The sequence below is a fragment of the Leptopilina heterotoma genome, unplaced genomic scaffold (assembly GCF_015476425.1).
Source record: "Leptopilina heterotoma isolate Lh14 unplaced genomic scaffold, ASM1547642v1 Lhet_114, whole genome shotgun sequence".
Lineage (NCBI taxonomy): Eukaryota > Metazoa > Arthropoda > Insecta > Hymenoptera > Figitidae > Leptopilina > Leptopilina heterotoma.
The window spans coordinates 7,498,581-7,517,240 of NW_025110833.1; the positions used below are offsets into that span (position 1 = coordinate 7,498,581).

Below are 18,660 nucleotides of genomic sequence, written 5' to 3' on the forward strand. Positions count from 1 at the left end.
GAATCAAACAAATTTCGCGGAATTCAAACTATGAATCCAGAGATTTTTCTCTCTCTCACTCTCTTTCGCTCTTTGGGTGTCTTGTGGTAGAGATTTTTCTTGTGTTCAATTATATATATATGTATATTTTAACTCTGGTAAAAATTATATTTTTCAACAATTGATAACAAATTTAACGTACTTATTTATATGCATTCTTTTGATATGTAATTCATTAAAATCAAGCGACGATTTTTCCAAATAAATTCCAAACTGTTTTTGTTTTCATCTTTGGTAAACTGTTAAGATTATTTTCTTCTTCTTCTTCGTAAAAATTGTCCATTCATCGTAGTGTCAATAAATTTCTTCTAAATTCATTGATTTAAACGATATTCAATAATTTAATAACGTGCGTAAAATTCTTTAAATAATTAACAGAAAACTTCCAATTAATATAAAACTTTTTCGGCTTTTTCCTCTCTTTTCAAAATCTTTTAATGCTTGTTTGTAAATTAATTCTCTTGTAAAGTATTTTGATTTTTTTAGTCTTCTGGGTGCAGTCTTTGTTAATATTCGATTAAAATATTTATCAGTAATGATTTTTTTTTCCTTTCGAGTTTTTTTTTGTGTATTTTTTCTTTTTGTTATAAGAGTAATTAGGACGTAATCTTTGGACTTTAAAGTCTATTTAAAGCTTACTATCATAGCACTTTGTTGAATTAATATTAATTTCTGGTTATATTTTGTATTTCTTTTTGGTAATGAGATTAATATTTGTTTTGTATTCTTCTTGTTGATTATATAAAAAATACTCGTTGGGCTTCATAATTTTCTTTATACATTGGCAATGGCTGGGATAAGTTTCTCGTAAATTTGTATTCCACGTAAAAAGACATCCTTGTTTAGAAATTCATTATTGTCGTGTAAAAGCACTGGTGTATTGTTTATTGGCGAAAATCCGATTGCAGGAACTCCACACTGTAAATTGAAAAATGGAAAAAAATTAGTTTATTAATTTACTACATTAATTGTATTATTTGTACTTGTATTTATTTATTTACTGTTATAATATTACAAGTACAAGTATTGTATTTTTACTTTTCAATTATTTTTACATAAATTCAATTCAACGATTTCCAGATTGGAATTCAATAATTTTAAAGCAAAAAAAATTCAATTCGAAATATTTACAATCACTACTTTATAATTATCAATAATTTAAAAATTTGAATACTTCAATATTTCAATATTTTAGTATTTCAGTATTTGAATATTTATTTTGGCCAGTAAGTAATTATAGTATTTTGACTATTTATCCTTTTATTTTTAGGGAGATGAAGTACGAAAAATATTTGAATTTTGATTAAACTAAGAAAAGAATTTCTTTTTTTATTCTCGAGAAAAGAATTTGTTTACAGTAGTAAATGAAGCCTTTAAATTATTGTTCCAAATAATTTTGTTACAAGAAATAGTCGAATATGTATTCGAAAAAAATTATTCTTAAGTTTCGAACGTTCAAAGGAACGAAATATTTTTTATTTACAATATTTTCATTAATTACTGATTGCGAAAAATTCATAAATTTAAATTTTACATTTAAAAACTTTATAATTAATTTTTCTGAAAGTGTAACCCAAAATTATTGTAATAAAAATTGAAAACTTAATTTTTAGATTTAAAAACTTTATAATTAGTTTTTTTGATAGTGTGACGCAAAATTATTGCAATAAAGATTGAAAAATCAAACTTTACACTTAAAAACTTTATAATTAGCTTTTTTGATAATGTGACGCAAAATTATTGCAATAAAGATTGAAAAATCAAACTTTACACTTAAAAACTTTATAATTACTTTTTTTAATAATGTGACGCAAAATTATTGCAATAAAAATTTAATTTGAAGAAGAAATAAATAAATTTCGTTTATTTGAACGTTCGGAACTTTAGAATTGCGGAAAAAATTAATTTTATTTAACTAAAATAATAATAATAATAAATGAAATAATAACAAAATAATGATAATAATAATAAAAACAACAGTAACAAAAATAAATAAGAACAAAATTAATAATAATAGATTAAGATAATAATCATAAAGGCAGATTTTTAATTAATGATTGAAATTTTCGATACTGATTGAAATTGTTATTGAATGTAAATTATTTCAATATTTTAATGTTTTAATATTTCAAGACTTTAATGTTTTAATATTTTAATAGTTTAATATTTTAATATCTAACATTAAAAATTGTTAGATGCTGAATTTATTTATATCTTATCTAAATTAAAATTGGTTAATCGAATTGAAATTAGAAAAATGATGTTAAAAATAAACTTACAGATCGAATGTAACGACTATCAGTTCCACCGGTGAAAATTCCAGATTCCAATGTTAATTTATTAGTATCGCAAACATTTTTAAAAGCCAGCCAAAATGGATTTGTTTCATCTAATTTTGTATTTTCCACAAATGGATTTCTTTCCTCAAAACTATAGCTAATCCCCTCGCCAGCTTCATGAATCCAATTTTGAATCATTTTTTCAAATTCCTCATGATTAACGTCAGTTGCAATGCGAATATCAAAACCAACTCTCAATTCACTTGGTATCACATTCATTTGGACTCCACCCTGAAAAAAGATTATCAATTAATTTTTTCTGTCGATGAAAAGAGAAAAGAAAACGTTAAAAAATTGTTTTATTTAGTTTTTTTTTTGGTTTTTACTTTAGAGAAAATTGCAAAATATTGTGCTTTTTATTTTGTTAGAGGAAAAATAGCAAAAAGATTATATTTTCTGATTTTTATTTTTTAGGGAAAATTGCAGAATATTGTGCTTTTTATTTATTAGAGAAAAGTGTAAAAAGACTATTTTCTGATTTTTATTTTTTAGAGTAAAAATTGCAAAATATTGATTTTTATTTTTTAGAGAAAAAATTGCAAAAATATTGTATTTTCTGATTTTTATTTTTTAGAGGAAAAATTTGCAAAAATATTGTATTTTCTGTTTTTTATTTTTAGATAAAATTTCAGAAAGATTGTTATTTTTTTAATGAGTTTCGCAAGAAGAGGGAAAATTATTGCTTACCAATTTATATTAATTAATCCTAATGAGAAACAGACATGGAAATAGAAAGAGCAATACTATTTAGTTGGATGATAAAAGTTGTAAACTTAAAAAAAATTCAAAGTGTGGATAAGAAGAATGTTTATAGAAACAAATTTTTCAAAAAAAGAAAGAAAATATTTATCTTACTTTAAAAAAATTATAGTTCACCCGGGTATTAAAGAAAAGAAAGAAAAGGGACAATTTACAGGAAATTCGAACATAATTTTACTCAGGTTTTTAAATTGAAAAAGAATATTATCTGAATAAAATAAAATAAATAATAATAATTATAATAACAATATAATAAACGTAACAAAAATAAAAGCTTAAGATTCAAATTAAGTTCTTATTAAATTATAAAACTTTTTACGGAAGAATCGGATGGACAATAAAAATTTAACATTTATTTTTGGTTAGAATCAAAAAAGTGTAACTTTTACACTTGACATTGTTTAGTAATTAAAATTTGCATTCGAATGAAGATTTAATAATTTCTAATTTGCAATAATTGTGAAAATTCGTTTTCTTTGATACGAAAATTAAAACATTTTATTCAACAGACTTTTTTATTAAAGAAAATAAAAAGTTATTTAAATAACTGAAATTTGCATTCGGATGAAGATTTATCAATTTTTATTTTACGATATTTGGAAAAATGTGTTTCTTCTGTTACAAAAATTAATAATTTTTATTCAAAAACCCTATTTACTTGAATAAAGAAAATGTTATTTATTTTTAATGTATAAAATAAAAGAAAACATAAATATAAATAAAATAAAAATATAAAATATAAGAAAGAAATTATTTATAACGTCTCGATTCTTCCTTAAAAAATTCTGCGGTTTTTAAAAATTAAAGAACTTATTTTCTTTCAACTCACTTGGACTTGCGTCAAATTGATAGAAGTAACATCTCCAATTTTCAATTTTGAATCACGCAATTTAGCCTTTTCACTTGCTCTGAATTCCATGAATTTATCAATAACTTTCATGAATTTTTCACCAACAGTATTGTCGGGCATTAACGAGCCATGTCCAGGTTTTCCCGTGCATTCAATCCAAACGTGCCAAATACTTCTCTCGCCGTAGAATATAAGAAAATTATCATTTGGACTCGCCATTCCCTCGTCGAGGGCAAAGCCGACATTTAAATTTTTGAAATCCTGAGTTTTAATGAAATCCTTCATTCCAAGTCTACCGCCCCTCTCCTCATCGGGCACAAAAGAAATATGAACAGTTCTCTTGAGACGAATGCCGTTCAACTTTAAACGTCGTATGGCTTCCAAGTATTGAATATTAATGCATTTCATGTCTTGAGATCCGCGAGCATAAATATTCCCCTTCTCGTCCACGTGGGCGGAAAATGGAGGGTACGTCCACAATTCCTAATTTAAATGGGGAGAGAGAGAGAAAGAAAAGGAATTAATAACATGAAAATAAATTTATCGACTATTTTTAGACTATTTTATTTACTAATAAAATAAAAATACTTTTAGTATTTTTTTTTACATTGAAAAAAAAATTTAAAAAAATAAATTTGAATTTTTCTTTATTCTCGTTAATAACAAAAGATTTGTAAACTTACAGGAAAAACAGGAACAACATCCATGTGACCATTCAAGAGTATGGAGGGTTTCTCCGGTTCCGTTCCTTCCCACGTGAGCACCAAAATTGGATTCTTTGGAAAGACTTCATATTTTCGGACTGGTAAGTCAAGAGACTTTGCTTGTCTTTCAACAAAGGCGACACATTCATCTGTGGAAAATATTTTAACGTTAAATTCGAAACAAGAAAATTCTATTCAAAAGAAATAAATTTTTTTTTTGATAAAAACGTAATCTAAACAAGAAAATAAATTAAGAAATCAAAATAAGACAATAAAATAAATAAAGAGAAGCTGAACAAATTGAACAATAAAAAATAAAGCATAAAAACAATAAAATATAAAAATGGTAAATAAAAATAATAAAATAAAAATAGTAAATTTAATAAAAATAACAAAGAATAAAAATAGTAAAAAGTAAACAATAAAAATAATAAACAGTGAAAATAATAAACAAAAAAATGAAGAATAATAAAATAAAAATAGTAAATAAATAAATAATAAACAGTAAAAATATGCAATAAAGAAAATTAACAGTAAAAATTTAGTAAACAATAAAAATAGTAAAAAAATAATAAACAATAAAAATTTGGAGTAAAAAAAATATTTAACAGTAAAAATAATAAAGAATAAAAATAATATATCAGTAAAAATAGTTAATAATAAAAATAATAAAGAAAATGAGCAGTAAAAATTTAGTAAACAATAAAAATAGTAAAAAATAATAAAAAATAAAAATTTTGAGTAGAAAAATATTTAACAATAAAAATAAACAGTAGAATAGTAAACAATAAAAATAATAAAACAGTAAAAATAGTAAATAATAAAAATAGTACAAAATAATAAATAGTAAAAAAGTAAATAATAAATATCGTAAAAAATAATAAAAGAGTAAAAATAGTAAATAATAAAAATAATACAGAAAATGAAGAGTAAAAATTTAGTAAACAATAGAAACAGTAAAAAATTATAAACAGTAAAAATAATTAAATAGAATAAAAATATTTAAAAAGTAATAAACAGTAAAAATAGTAAATAATATAAATGGTAAAAATCAATATACAGTAAAAATAATAAAAATCGTAAACAGTAAAAATTATAAAAAATAAAAAACAATAAAAATGTTGAACGGGAAAAAATTAAACATTACAAAAACTTAAAACAATAAAAAAAAATACAGTGGAAATAAACAAAAATATAAACAAATGAAAATAGAAAAAAAAAAAAAATTATAATAAACATGAGAAAAAATAATAAAAGGCAGTGAAAAATAAAATAACTTTGGATAAAAATACAGTAAAAACAATGATAAATTAATATTGAAAATTTATTACAGAATAGACAAAAGAATTAGTAGAAAAAAATATAGAAAAACGACGAAAATTCGAACAAAGAGGAATAATTCTAAAATAGCAAAGAGGAAAAAAAGTAAACATTTACTTTGAAAATTTAGATATTTTAAGACTAAAAATTATTGCTAAAATTAAAATGTATAAATTTGCAATCGCAATTAATTTCATATCAATTTCTAACAATTTCTTAACGAAAATTTGAACCATTTTTTTTTAAATTCTCTGATAAAAGGTAATTCCCAATTTTCCATTAAATTGTAGAGAGTGATAAATTCAGTGCGTTTAAAATCTTACATAATTCCCAGCACGATAATGACTGTTCAATTTCCATTAAAGTACACTGAATGACAATGTAATTTCAACACAAATCACATATGTGTCATTTAATCCTTTAAAGCAATCAAATTGTAAAGCAGTCATAAAATTTTCCATTCCGGAGCAAAAAAAAAGAATTTACAGAGAAGAAAAAAAGAGCCATGTAATCTAGGAGTTTTTACGCAGGTACACGACAAATGAGTCATAATTATTTGTCAATAACTCTATTATTATATTTTAAATGAGGTAATTATTATTGAGGTGTGATAATCTCCCTTCTAATATAATATACACTGTAAAACATTGCAGTAAATGTTGAAAAATTTTGAAATATTTCTTCAATGATAAAAAAAAAGAAATCTTATCATTATAAATATTCCGAAAACAAATGCAATCTATTTACTTAAAAAAAAAAAATAAAAAGCCAAAGACATTTCGAAATCCTCACCAAGAAATCATGTCTGACATATTGATCAGATTCTAAGTGTATGACGAAATTTGTTTGATGATGATTTTATTCCAAAGACAAAATGAAAAACGATAAGATGAAATTGAAAATTTATAATTATATTAATTCTTTATTCAAAAAAAGGGGGGAAAAAATTACCTCACGATTCACGTTGGTAACAAGCGTCATTTGATTTCTCTGGTATTTCCAGAGAAACGCCCATCACAAAACGCAGCGAAAGTACTTTCCGTAAAAATATCGTCTCTCGTGCAAGATGTTGCAGGCAATGATAGGGCTCACTTTATCGTAAGAAAGAAAAAAAAAGTCCCGATAAGAGAGAGGTAGACACGTAAGAAAATGCGACGACAAGCGATCGACAGGTTTCATGTGCAAGCACACGAACAAAACTTGTTGTTTAAAGGGCTCTAAAATCGAGGTCAAACAATGAAATTAAAAGACAATTCTTTAACAACTTCCATTAAAAGTCATTCACCACTAATCTATGAATTTGACACGATACGAAATTTTGTAAAAATAAATTTTTCACTCTGGGTGGGGCAAGACAATGGCTATGGATAGCGTCTCTGACGCTTTGATTTTTCACTAAATTTTTTACAATTAATAATATACACTTAAATGTCAATTTTAAAATATTATTTACAAGAGCAGCCCCCTTTTCTTTAAATTAAACTCGATTTAAAATCCCCAATGTATAATGTCAATAAAAAATAATTTCAACTAACAAGGAAGCGCGTCGTTGAGAAACGACCCCATTCACGTACGCGAACACTGCAAGTATGTTTTTCCATCGCACGATTTATCAATTTAAATTTTCACATTACACTGCCTTTAAATAATTTGAAATTCTCAAGAATAATGGAAATTTTATAAATCTTTTGATAATAATGACTTACCATAATTGATGTTGGGATGCACTGAGGGAATTCGCAAATATTCGCGAAAATTCTCTACAGCTGTAGAATCCAGCTGAAACAGCTGCGTCTGGTTAGGTGAAGTCATGATCCTCGCGTCAGACGCCGTGCTCGAACTGACAGCAGACGATTTTCTACTGTCCAATAAAAATCGTTCATACCGCGTGACGTATTATAATTTCCGCCAATCAAATACAAATTTCTTACCGCGGGGTCACGTGTGCCACGTTAAATAAACTGCAATCATGGTTTTTAAAATTAAAAAAGAAGTGAACAAATAAACTGTCAGATGTGTTAATCTTCTTTTTTTTGTGGTATATTTTAGAATTTTTTGTTAGATAAATCATTACATGAGGATTTAAAACCACAATAAATAACAAATAATATTCTTTATTCATTTTTATTGATTTTTTTTTCAACTTGAAAAACAACATGATTTTTTTGAGGTTATAATTATCATATGGTGATTAAAATGTCACAATAACACTTTATAAAATACAGTGAAATAGAAATAGTTTTTATTTTTATACTTATATGGTAGAAATTTACAGATTCTTAAATTGTTACAAAATATTTTTTGAGGTTATAATCATCATATAATCGGAGACAAAATCTAGTGATTATTGTGAAAATGGAAAAATTATCGAAAACGTTTATAATAACAGGTAATATTGAAAAGAAATTAGAAATCTAGTAGAAATTTACTCCACGTTGGCTAGATATAATTTTCACGTATATTTTAATTCCTTGGTGGAAAATGTCCTTATTTAGAAATTCATTGTTGCGGTGAAAAATCAAGAATATAAATTCCAATCTGCAAAATTGAATGAAAGATTAATTTTACTGAATTGGAAAATTAATTACTGAATTGAAAAATTATTTACTGAATTGAAAAAGTAGTTACTAAATTAAAAAATTAGTTACAAAATTAATTGCATAAAAAATGAAAATTTGACAATGGGATTATTTTGAAAATCAGTGATAAAATTTTTATACAGAACAGAGATAACGAGCATCTGTTGCGCCAGAAAAAGTAATCAATTCTAAATTTAGATCACAATCATTACAAGCATTTTTAAACGTATGCCAATAAATTATTGTCGTCGAAATTAATTTTTTCGATTGGTGAATCTTTCTGAATAATTTTTTAATAAACACCATCGCCTGCTTCCTGGCACAATTTATTGACAATTGACAGTATTTTCTTCAGGTATCACGTTCACTTGCACTCCTCCCTAAAAAGAAATTTTTACTTAATTAATTTCAACAAAATAAAAAAATTACTTTAACACATAAATAAATTTAATATAAATAAAGAAATGTAATAAATTTTAACTATTAAACTTAATTGAATAATAATTTTAATTCTTTGGCATTTTAATTTTTTTTGTATTTTTTTTATTAATTGTTCTTATCTTTTTTACAATAAGGAAAAATTCAAAAATAAATTTTCTCACTTTTATTATTGTTCTTAAAGAAATAAATCATTTTCATTATAAAATTAATTAATTTTTTGTTATCCTTTTTATAAAATAAGAAAAATTTGAAAAATAGATTTTTTTATTTTTATTACTGTTTAATAATTAATTAACTAATTTAACAATAATTTTAATTAATTCCTTTTGTTAATAAGGAAAAATTCAAAAATAGATTTTTTTTATTGTTATTAAATAAATATTTAATTTAACTGGATGAAAATAATTAATTCTTTTAACTATAAATTTCAGTAATATTCTAAAAATGAATTAATTAGAAACTGAATAGTAAATAAATAAAAACTGAATTTTATTTATAAATAAATAAATAAAAGTTTATCAATAAGAAAAAATTCGAAAATCGACTTTTCTTATAATTTTATTATTGTTAAATAATTATTTAATTGAATTTGATGAAAATAATTCATTGTTTTAATAATAAATTTCATTAATTACTATAAATTAATTATTAAGCAAATAAACAAAGAGTGGATTTTTTTTATTAATAAATTTACTAATAAATAAAAATTCATCAAATAACAAAAAAAACGAAAATCAATTTTTCTTATTTTTATTAATGTTAAATAATTATTTAATTTAATGTGATGAAAACAATTAATTATTTTAATAGTAAGTTTTATTAATTTTATATAAGGAAATTAAAGAAATAAAATAATAAATTTGTTAATAAATAAAAATTTTATCAATAAAAAAAAATTCGAAAATAGATTTTTTTTACTTTTATCATAGTTTAATAATTTTTCAACTTTATTCTATTGAATGAATTAATTAATTGAATTATTATTGAATTAATTAAAAATCGTAATTATTAAAATTATTAGAAATAATGAAAAAACCGTAATAAGTAAAATTAGAAATAATTGAAAACCGTAATAATTAAAATTAGAAATAATTGAAAATCGTAATAATTAAAACTAGAAATAATTAAACACTGTAATTAATAAAATTAGAAATAATAAAAAATCGTAATAATTAAAATTAGAAATAATAAAAAATCGTAATAATTAAAATGAGAAATAAATTAAAAATAGAAATAATTGAAATTGTAATAATGAAAAAATTAATTTTTGTTACAGAAAAAAACATTTGGCTGTTACGAAGGAATTTTCAGGTACGTGCGAAAATTTTCCACTGCAATTTCGTATAAATTTTGATCGGTCGACATTTTTTTTTTTTTTTTGCTTATTATAATTCACGAACAGTGAATAAAGCAAATAAATTAGAAATTGACACTATTTAACTACAATTTCACCGCAACGAATTTCAATTCGTTGAACTAAATTTAACGGAAAAATTATTACTATTAAATTAATACGGAAAAATTCCGTATATTCAACAAAAAAGGAAAATTTACTGAAATCATTGGCGATCTTTTATTTAAAGGCAAATTCAAAAAAATAATTTTTTAATACGAAAAATATTTTTTAATTCAAAAAATATTTTCTATTTTATGTTGGAAAATATTTTCGGTAATTCAAAAACTTGCCGCAGCAGAAAAATACATTTCTTTGAAAATTCAAAAAGGAATTCGAAAATTACAGAAAAAAAAAAAAAAAATTTGTGAATATAAAAGAATTAAAATTGAAAAATTAAATTTGAATGAAGAAAATAACGAATCTGATTGAAAACTCTAATAATTCAAAATAATTTTTCTATTTTATGTTGGAAAATATTTTTCAGGGAAAAAATCTGACAGTTATAATTGAAAAAATTTTCGCAGAAAAATATTCTTAAAATTCAAAAAAGAATTCGAAAGAGAATTTAAATTAAAAAATTAGATTTTAGAAAAAAAAAACGAATCTCGATAAATAAATAATTAATTAATTATAAATAAATAGAAATAGCGAAAAAAATAAAAGAACCTAATAGATAAAAATAAACGTGGCTCAGGTTCGGAAGTGAAAAGAATAGTTTTCTTTTAAATTCGTAAAATGTATTCCGTTTATTAAATTTGTATGCCTAAATATATTCATAATTATATATCAGTGTTTGATATCAGAGAACTCACTTATTATTTAGTACGAATTAAATTATAGTACAATGTGTAATATTAAGTAATAAGTATATATCTAGGCACGTACATATAACAGAAAAATTACAAATAAAAAAATTATGGTGCTATTTTTTTAAAATTGAATATTTATATATATATTTTTATTTATATATATACGTTTATTTATAGCAATCTATATATATATATAATAATTATTATTATAATAATCATCATAGCTAGTATTTTGTTTCTTGTATTTACAACACAGAAAAAACGATTAATTTGAACCAGTTCAGTTTTATGAAACCTTATAACAAATATTTGCTCATTTTTCTTAATTAGCATTTTCGTTCTTTTTTTTTTTTGCTAAAGGGATGACAATCGTACAAATGGCAACCTGGTTGATACGAGCATATATTTTTTCATAGTCTGATTATTATATTTCGAGAAGATATAAATTGCAAGCGAGACATTTTTTTTTTATTTTAAATTTATTCACTAAATATATATTTACATAGAAACTTTGAGGACAGAGGGATAATGATTTAAAAAAAGCTGTACAAAATTTATATTTTATAGCAATTATAGCAACAATGAAACTGTCCTCAAAGTGCGCACTGCGCGACTCGCAAGTTAATTATAAAGTATCGAAATAACACTTAAGAGGCTCGTGAGTTTCTTTTTCCATCTTTTCTCAACGAGAAAATATTTTTTTTCTTTAAAAGAAAAATAACAGGCTAGATAATAATAGTAGTAGTAATAAAAAAATAGAAAAATACTGTCAAGAATAAAATAAACAATGCTTGCAAAATAAAATATTCATTCATTTTTTTTCTCAATTTTATTCGCTTTTTAAATATAACAAAATTTAATTTTTTCTCCGATTTTCGTTTTCTTTTCTTTTTTTGTATAATAAATTAATTTTTCCGATTTTTTTTAAATAGAAGTTTTTCTTCTATCAGAATTTTCTCCTTTAATAGCAAATTTGAAAGTATAAAAAATACCTACGCAATTTTGATAAAATTAATTTTCTTTTAGTGAAATAGATTCACGTGTTTACTCCGTATTTTTTTTTGGTTTTCTTTTCTTATTTAATTTTTCGTATTTTACGAAATAAATCAGTATAAAAAATATTTCTTTCCACTCGCATTTTTCCCATATAAAACAATAATCCCTTTTTGCAATTTTTGTTTATGAAAACATTTTTAAAAAAAATTATAGAGTGACGTGATTTCTATTTTACCAATCAGATTAATAGGGACTGAAGTATATTTTCGATTCTTTGACAAAATTGTCAATTAAAATGTGTTTAATGAGATTGGCCAATACTGCAATAGTTTCATTTTCGTGTTTTTCTCGAGCCGAATAATTAATTAAATAACTAACTTAATTATATACACATGTACAAACGTTTATTTATATTATAATTATGTATAAATATTTATAGACTTTTTTATGTATATACACAATTTTCGTATGTAAATTCATATTTTTTTTGTGTGTATACATTTTTTTTCCATGTTTATATTTATTCATAATTATTTTTTTGAAACATTTTCTTAATTTACTAAGTTTTGCTTAGGCGATATAATTCATGATGCACTGGGTTAAAAAGACGCTTAAATTTAATTTTCTTTTTGTACAGATTTAATAAAAAATATAATATTTCTCCCTAAATTTCTCACAAAAAAAAAGAAAATAAGGAGAAGATAAATCCAGTGTATGTTTGTGGAAAAGTAAAAAAATATGAAAAAATTGCAGCAGTCCATGACCCCGCAAATCTTGTTTTTCACCCTAAAACCAAATATTCTTGTACTTTGTCACGAGAAAATATTTAAAATACTTTTTTTTATTTCTAAAATCGGTGTTTAAAAGAAAAGAGAAAGAGAGAGAGAAACTTTTAATTGAAACTCAATTTGAAATATGAACATATTACGTTTATTACAATAGCGGGGCGCATCTTACAATTGAAAAATATAAAATTTTTTAAAGAATCGGGGGGAGAGAGAGGGACGGCACAGTGCTGCGAACATTTAAAAAAAAACAGTGAAAAGCAGCAGAGCGCCTATTATTTACCTACTTGTTTATAGATCTATATTCTGTTATCTTGTCGAAACTATGATTACATATATAACTTTATATTTATCAATTATCAATTAATATTATCAATTAATATTATTAATATTATTATTATTATTATTATTATTATATCATATTATGCATTATGCAAAGAAATATTTACAGATAAAGATGGACAGTGCAGTTCTCAGGTGTGCACATTATTTTTATATAGTTATTTAATTAACACTTCTGTGTTTTATTTCTTCTATAATAGAAGATAATCATGATTCTACAAATTCATGCTATTAATTTCTTTATCAAAAAATGGAATTAACACTATATTTTATAATAGGGCACCATATATTTATTATATATGTGTATAAACAATAGTGCAATAGTAAAATTCAATTTTTATACACGATACCCGAGGAACGCACGATTTTTTTTTGTCCGTGATAATTACGGACCTCGATCACAACACACTCTTCACTGGAATGAGAAATATATCTTTTTTTTTGTTTTTTCTTGCCTTCTATTTCTTTAGGCCGCAGATTTAAAATCAACCTTTTTTTTATGAAAAATTATATTAGAACGATTCTCTCGATGGAAGCTTGAGATCTTTGTTTTTTTTCGATAAAATATACAATATTGTACTTTCTTTGATCGTACATTTTGGAATCTAGTACAGAATTTCAGAAAGAGAGATTTGACTGTACTAGAAAATATATATATAGTTTTTTTTTGAAAAGTCTAGGACTTTTGTAAATGGTATGGATTTCGTATAACACAATAATAATATATTATAATAATAAAAGAAGGGAATTAAAATAATTTAGATAAAGCTATAAATTGAATTAAAAGTTACGATCTCGGTGCTGGTTGATTGAAAAATGTTTTTTGGGTCGTTGATTGTTGTGATGAAGAAGGTGGTAAAGGTGGTGGAGGTGGCGGCGGTGGTGGCGTATTGAAAACCGGTGGTACGGGTAATGGAACAACGGGTATCGCGACTGGCATTGGAACGGGCATTGGAACTGGCGCTGGTACTGGCGTTGGTGTTCCCAATGGATAATTTTGTTGTGTCGCGACTGCTGTTATTATTTGCGGCACATATTGCGGTGGATATGGATTTGATCCCGGTGGTGCTTGTGGAATTAGAAATTGTTGTTGAGGTTGTTGTTGTTGTTGAGTTGTTGGTAATTGATTTGCATCAACTGGGAGACTCGTTGTTGGGACAACAATTGTTTGAGGTGGTGCGGTGAAATTTTGATATTGTATTGTCGACGGTTTCGTCGGAAATTGAGAATAGTGAATTGATGCCGAACCTGGTGGTGGAATATAGGGTTGAGGTGGTAATTGTTGAATTGGATATGAAGTCACATTTGTTGATACTGTCGTTGGATAGGGTTGCGTTGGCGGTGGCGGCGGTGGTTGTTCCTTTCTTGCCTTCAATATCGCTTCTGCATTCAAACCTGTTGGGAAAATTATCCGTTATTTTCTTATTTTTCTCTTTCTTTAATTGTTTTCTTTAATTATTGTTGAAATTAGTTATTATTTATTCATAGTCTATACCTTTCGGTTTTGGACGAATATTATTGAAATTAGTTTTTTAAATTAGTTTTAAAGGTTTTACTTGTATTGACAAAATTTAATTTTCCGTACCTTGCTTTCGTGCTCTTTCCTCCTCGTCGTCACTGAGAAAGAGACCAAATTCTCTTTTTAGCCTTTCGGTGAGATTTTCACGTTGTCGCTCGACCAAAGTGGGCGCAGCCGACCAACCAATCTTCCCCTCTTCAGTACCTGTCAATTCACTTTATATTCAATAGTCTAATTCGAATTTCGTTGAAATTTGTTAATGACGTTAAGATTCAATTACTAGACCCCTTTAAATATAAATAAACATACTACCAGGGCTCGAACTAGGTCCGTAAATCCTGTAAAGCTCAGTAAATTTACTTGATGTTCGTAAAAGTCAGTTTTTTTTTTAAAAAAAGGTCTGGTAAAGTCCGTAATTTGATTGAGAAAAGACGAAAAGTTGATAAATTTTACGATATAATTTGGAGAATTTTAGAGAAATTACAAACGATTGCAGAAATTCAATTATTTTCAAAAGTTAATAAAATTCTTCGCTGAAATTCAATTATGTTCCAAAATTTTTTTAAATTCTCGTCGAAATTTCAATTATCTTTAGAAATAAATAAATTCTTCTCCGAAATTCAATTATTTTCAAAAAATTTGATAAAATTTATTACTAAAATTTTTTAGGACAATTCAATTTTAAGAATTTTGCATTTATTTTATTAATTTGTTTTTCTATATTTAAATAATTAAATTCAAGTAGAATTTTCTAATAAAAATTGATATAGAAATGGATCTAAGTTAAAATTTTAGATTATAATCATTGAAAATCTGAATTTTTCATATTTTTAATTAACAATTCTGTGGAATTAATTTTTGTGAAAAAGTTTAATTGCGGACTTTTTTTGAAATTATTTCCAATTTTAAGTTTCTAATATATATTTAATTGAAAAATTTACGAATAATTGAAATTTTGTAAAACTGAATTGTAAACAAATGTATTAGAAAATTCTCGAAGAACTTTTTCAAGAATTATTAAAATTAATTGCATTTGTAGAATAATTTTAATAAAAACACGACAAAAAATTTAATTATGGAAAAGTTACAAATTATTGCACGATTTCAATTATTTTCATGAATTTTACATATTCTTCGCAAAAATTAAATATTGTTTAAAAATAATAAAATTCTTCTTAGGGATTCAATTATTTTTACAAATAATAAAAAACTCATTATTTTTACAAATAATAAAAAACTCATCGCAGAATTTCAATTATTTTTAATACAATTTTAATCGAATTTTTCGAAAAATGTAATTATTCTTAAAAATTCGTCGAAAGAAATTCAAATATTTAAAAATTTGTTGATAAAATCTTTATGGGAATTGAATTTTAAAAAACATTCAATTATTCAATAAACTATTTATTTTTGTATTTCAATAATTGAATTTCAGTAGAATTCTTCTAATAAATAAAAATGGATTTAAGTTAAAATTGTAGATAATAATTGAATATTAAAAGCAATTTAAATGAAAATAAAATCTGAATTAGTGAAAAGAAGAAAATGGTGTTAAATTATAATCGGAGAATTAAGTGATGAACGCACCTTTCTTCTCATCGCCGTCGGGATTCGTGAAGAGTGGCAGTGTAGATAAGCCGGGTAAATCAAGAGGTACCTTCGAACTTTCTTCATCGGAACTTAGAGATGAAGTTCCACTGCTCGCACTGTCGGATCTCCCCCGAGCAGTAACTTTATCCGAGGATGGATCATTCGATGATTCCGGTTCCGGTGGCGTGCCAGTTGATTGTTGCTTTCTTTTTCTGTACTCCGATATCGATAGCTAGAGAAAAAAAAATATTAAATCAATCACTAAATCGACAATCTAGAATTTAAAAGGTATCAACTTCAGATCTCCCATCAAGAAAATTTAATTATTTAATTTCATATTTCCTCTACGTTAAAAATTTCATTTTTTTCCATATCCAATGACGAAATAAAAAATTAAAAAAATGTTTTTTTTACATGAAAGCGATACCTTGTAAATAAGTAAAAAATCACAATCATGCTGATAAAAAAAACTACAATTTTTTAATGTTTAAAACTACATTTTTCTACCATAAGTCGAAAACATGCGTTTTTTTTTGTTGTACTTTGGAAAATTGAAACGTGCAAATGGAGAAATTAAAAAAAAAGAGAAACCTGGAGAAGTTGTGCTTTTTTTAACGAGACTCAGCCTCAAAACAAAATCACTACAATAATCCTACCATTCTAACCTTGCGCTTGACGGGAGTTTCCATTTTCGCAGAATCCTTGGGTCCACAGGTCCTTGGATCTTTCAGTCGTGGATCTTTTAGTCCAACTTCTCTGGGCGGTGAGGCAACTTTAATGGGTGTTGAAACTTGAGTTAAATTCTCTTGATTATCAATTGGAATCTCTTGATTAATTACTGTAGTTGTTACAACTAATGGTTCCGTCACTTGTATAATTTCCACCAACTTCTTCTCTTCCTTCTCCACCACCATCTCGATCTTCTCTTCTTCCACCATCTTCTCTTCTTCCACCATCTTCTCCTCTTCCTCCTCCTTCTCCTCTTCCTCGGGTTTCTCTTGATTAATTTCCAATATTGACGAAAATTCTTGTTGCACTTCAAATTTATCAACTTTCTCGATGATTTCCGTTTTTTCAGTATTAGCTACTACCTCTTCCATTGGTAGTACCTCCTCGTCAATTTGCGCTTCCAATAATTCCCGAAGTGCCGTTGATAACATTGATTTATCCTCGCCATTATTTACCAATTTCGCCTCCATTTCAATGGAAGATTCAATAATTGATGCTTCAATTTCTAAATGTGATTTTGGCATTGGCGTTGGTTCGGGTTTCTTGCGAATTCTCTCGCTCAATGGTAGCATTGACGGAAATACTTTTTGCGGCACCGCTTCCTCGACTTTTGGCAAATTCACCTCAATTTTTATTTCCTCCACTGGGGGTTCAGGTTTTTCAATTTCTCGCATTGGACTCGTCGTCGACGCTGCTTCTTTTATTTCCTTAGTCTCCTCGACGAATTCCTCCGTATTGCATTTTAATTCCAGTTCCTGAAAAACATGGAATTATTTTTCAATTTTTGTTTTTGATATAAAGTAAACAGGGCTCGAACCAGTGAAAGAATTTTTTAAAAATATGAGTATGAAAGGTAATTAAAATTTTAACGAGAATTTTTGTCAGTTTTTAACATAATTGGATTTCTGCGAAGAAATATAATACTTTTGAAAATAATTGAATTCTTGAGACGAATTTTATTAAAATTTCTTTTTAAATAATTGAATTCTTTTGGAAAATGGTATTAAAATAGTGGATATTAAAAATCATTGAATTAAGTAAAATTTTTTAATATAATAGAAATTTTGCCAAGAATTTAAAAATTTTTTAAAATAATTGACTTCGGAGAAGAATTTAATTATTTCTAAAAATAATTGAAATTTTTACGAGAATTTTTAAAATTAATGTTTGAATATAATTGAATTTCTGCGAAGAATTTTATTACTTTTGAAAATAATTGAATTTCTGTCATTATTTGTAATTTCTCTAAAATTCTCCAAATTATATCGTACAATTTACGAACCTAGTTCGAGCCCTGAGTAAAGGAAAACTTCAATTCCTTTTTATTTTCTTGAAATTCAATTTATTTAAATTAATTAGTTTAATTTAATTTAATTGAAATTTGATTTCGTTTAATTAAATTTAAATTTTATTTAATTTAATTAAATTTGAATTTGATTCAATTAAATAATTAATTTGCATTT

General features: G+C 24.7%; 2 protein-coding genes across 6 annotated transcripts in view; both read right to left on the reverse strand.

Moving 5' to 3' along the window:
• Positions 1–104: 104 nt before the first annotated feature.
• Positions 105–7,875, reverse strand: LOC122506344 (aminoacylase-1-like). Its single transcript, XM_043618459.1, has 5 exons — positions 7,718–7,875; positions 4,671–4,840; positions 3,967–4,470; positions 2,319–2,609; positions 105–957 (listed from the first exon to the last, which is right to left on the reverse strand). The coding sequence occupies exons 1-5, from the start codon at positions 7,821–7,823 to the stop codon at positions 814–816; spliced, it is 1,215 nt and encodes a 404-aa protein (XP_043474394.1). The 5' UTR covers positions 7,824–7,875; the 3' UTR covers positions 105–813.
• Positions 7,876–13,139: 5,264 nt separating this feature from the next.
• LOC122508395 overlaps positions 13,140–18,660 on the reverse strand; it is a 36,164-nt gene continuing 30,643 nt past the window's right edge. For 3 of the 5 annotated variants that reach the window (XM_043621717.1, XM_043621698.1, XM_043621708.1), the window contains 4 exons: positions 17,125–17,952; positions 16,466–16,700; positions 14,945–15,082; positions 13,140–14,754 (listed from right to left, as the gene is read on the reverse strand). In XM_043621717.1, the coding sequence (XP_043477652.1) occupies positions 14,147–14,754; positions 14,945–15,082; positions 16,466–16,700; positions 17,125–17,952 (1,809 nt within the window). In that variant the 3' untranslated portion in view covers positions 13,140–14,146. The remainder of the gene's footprint in view (positions 14,755–14,944; positions 15,083–16,465; positions 16,701–17,124; positions 17,953–18,660) is intronic. The other 2 variants (XM_043621735.1, XM_043621725.1) reach the window with 1 other exon arrangement.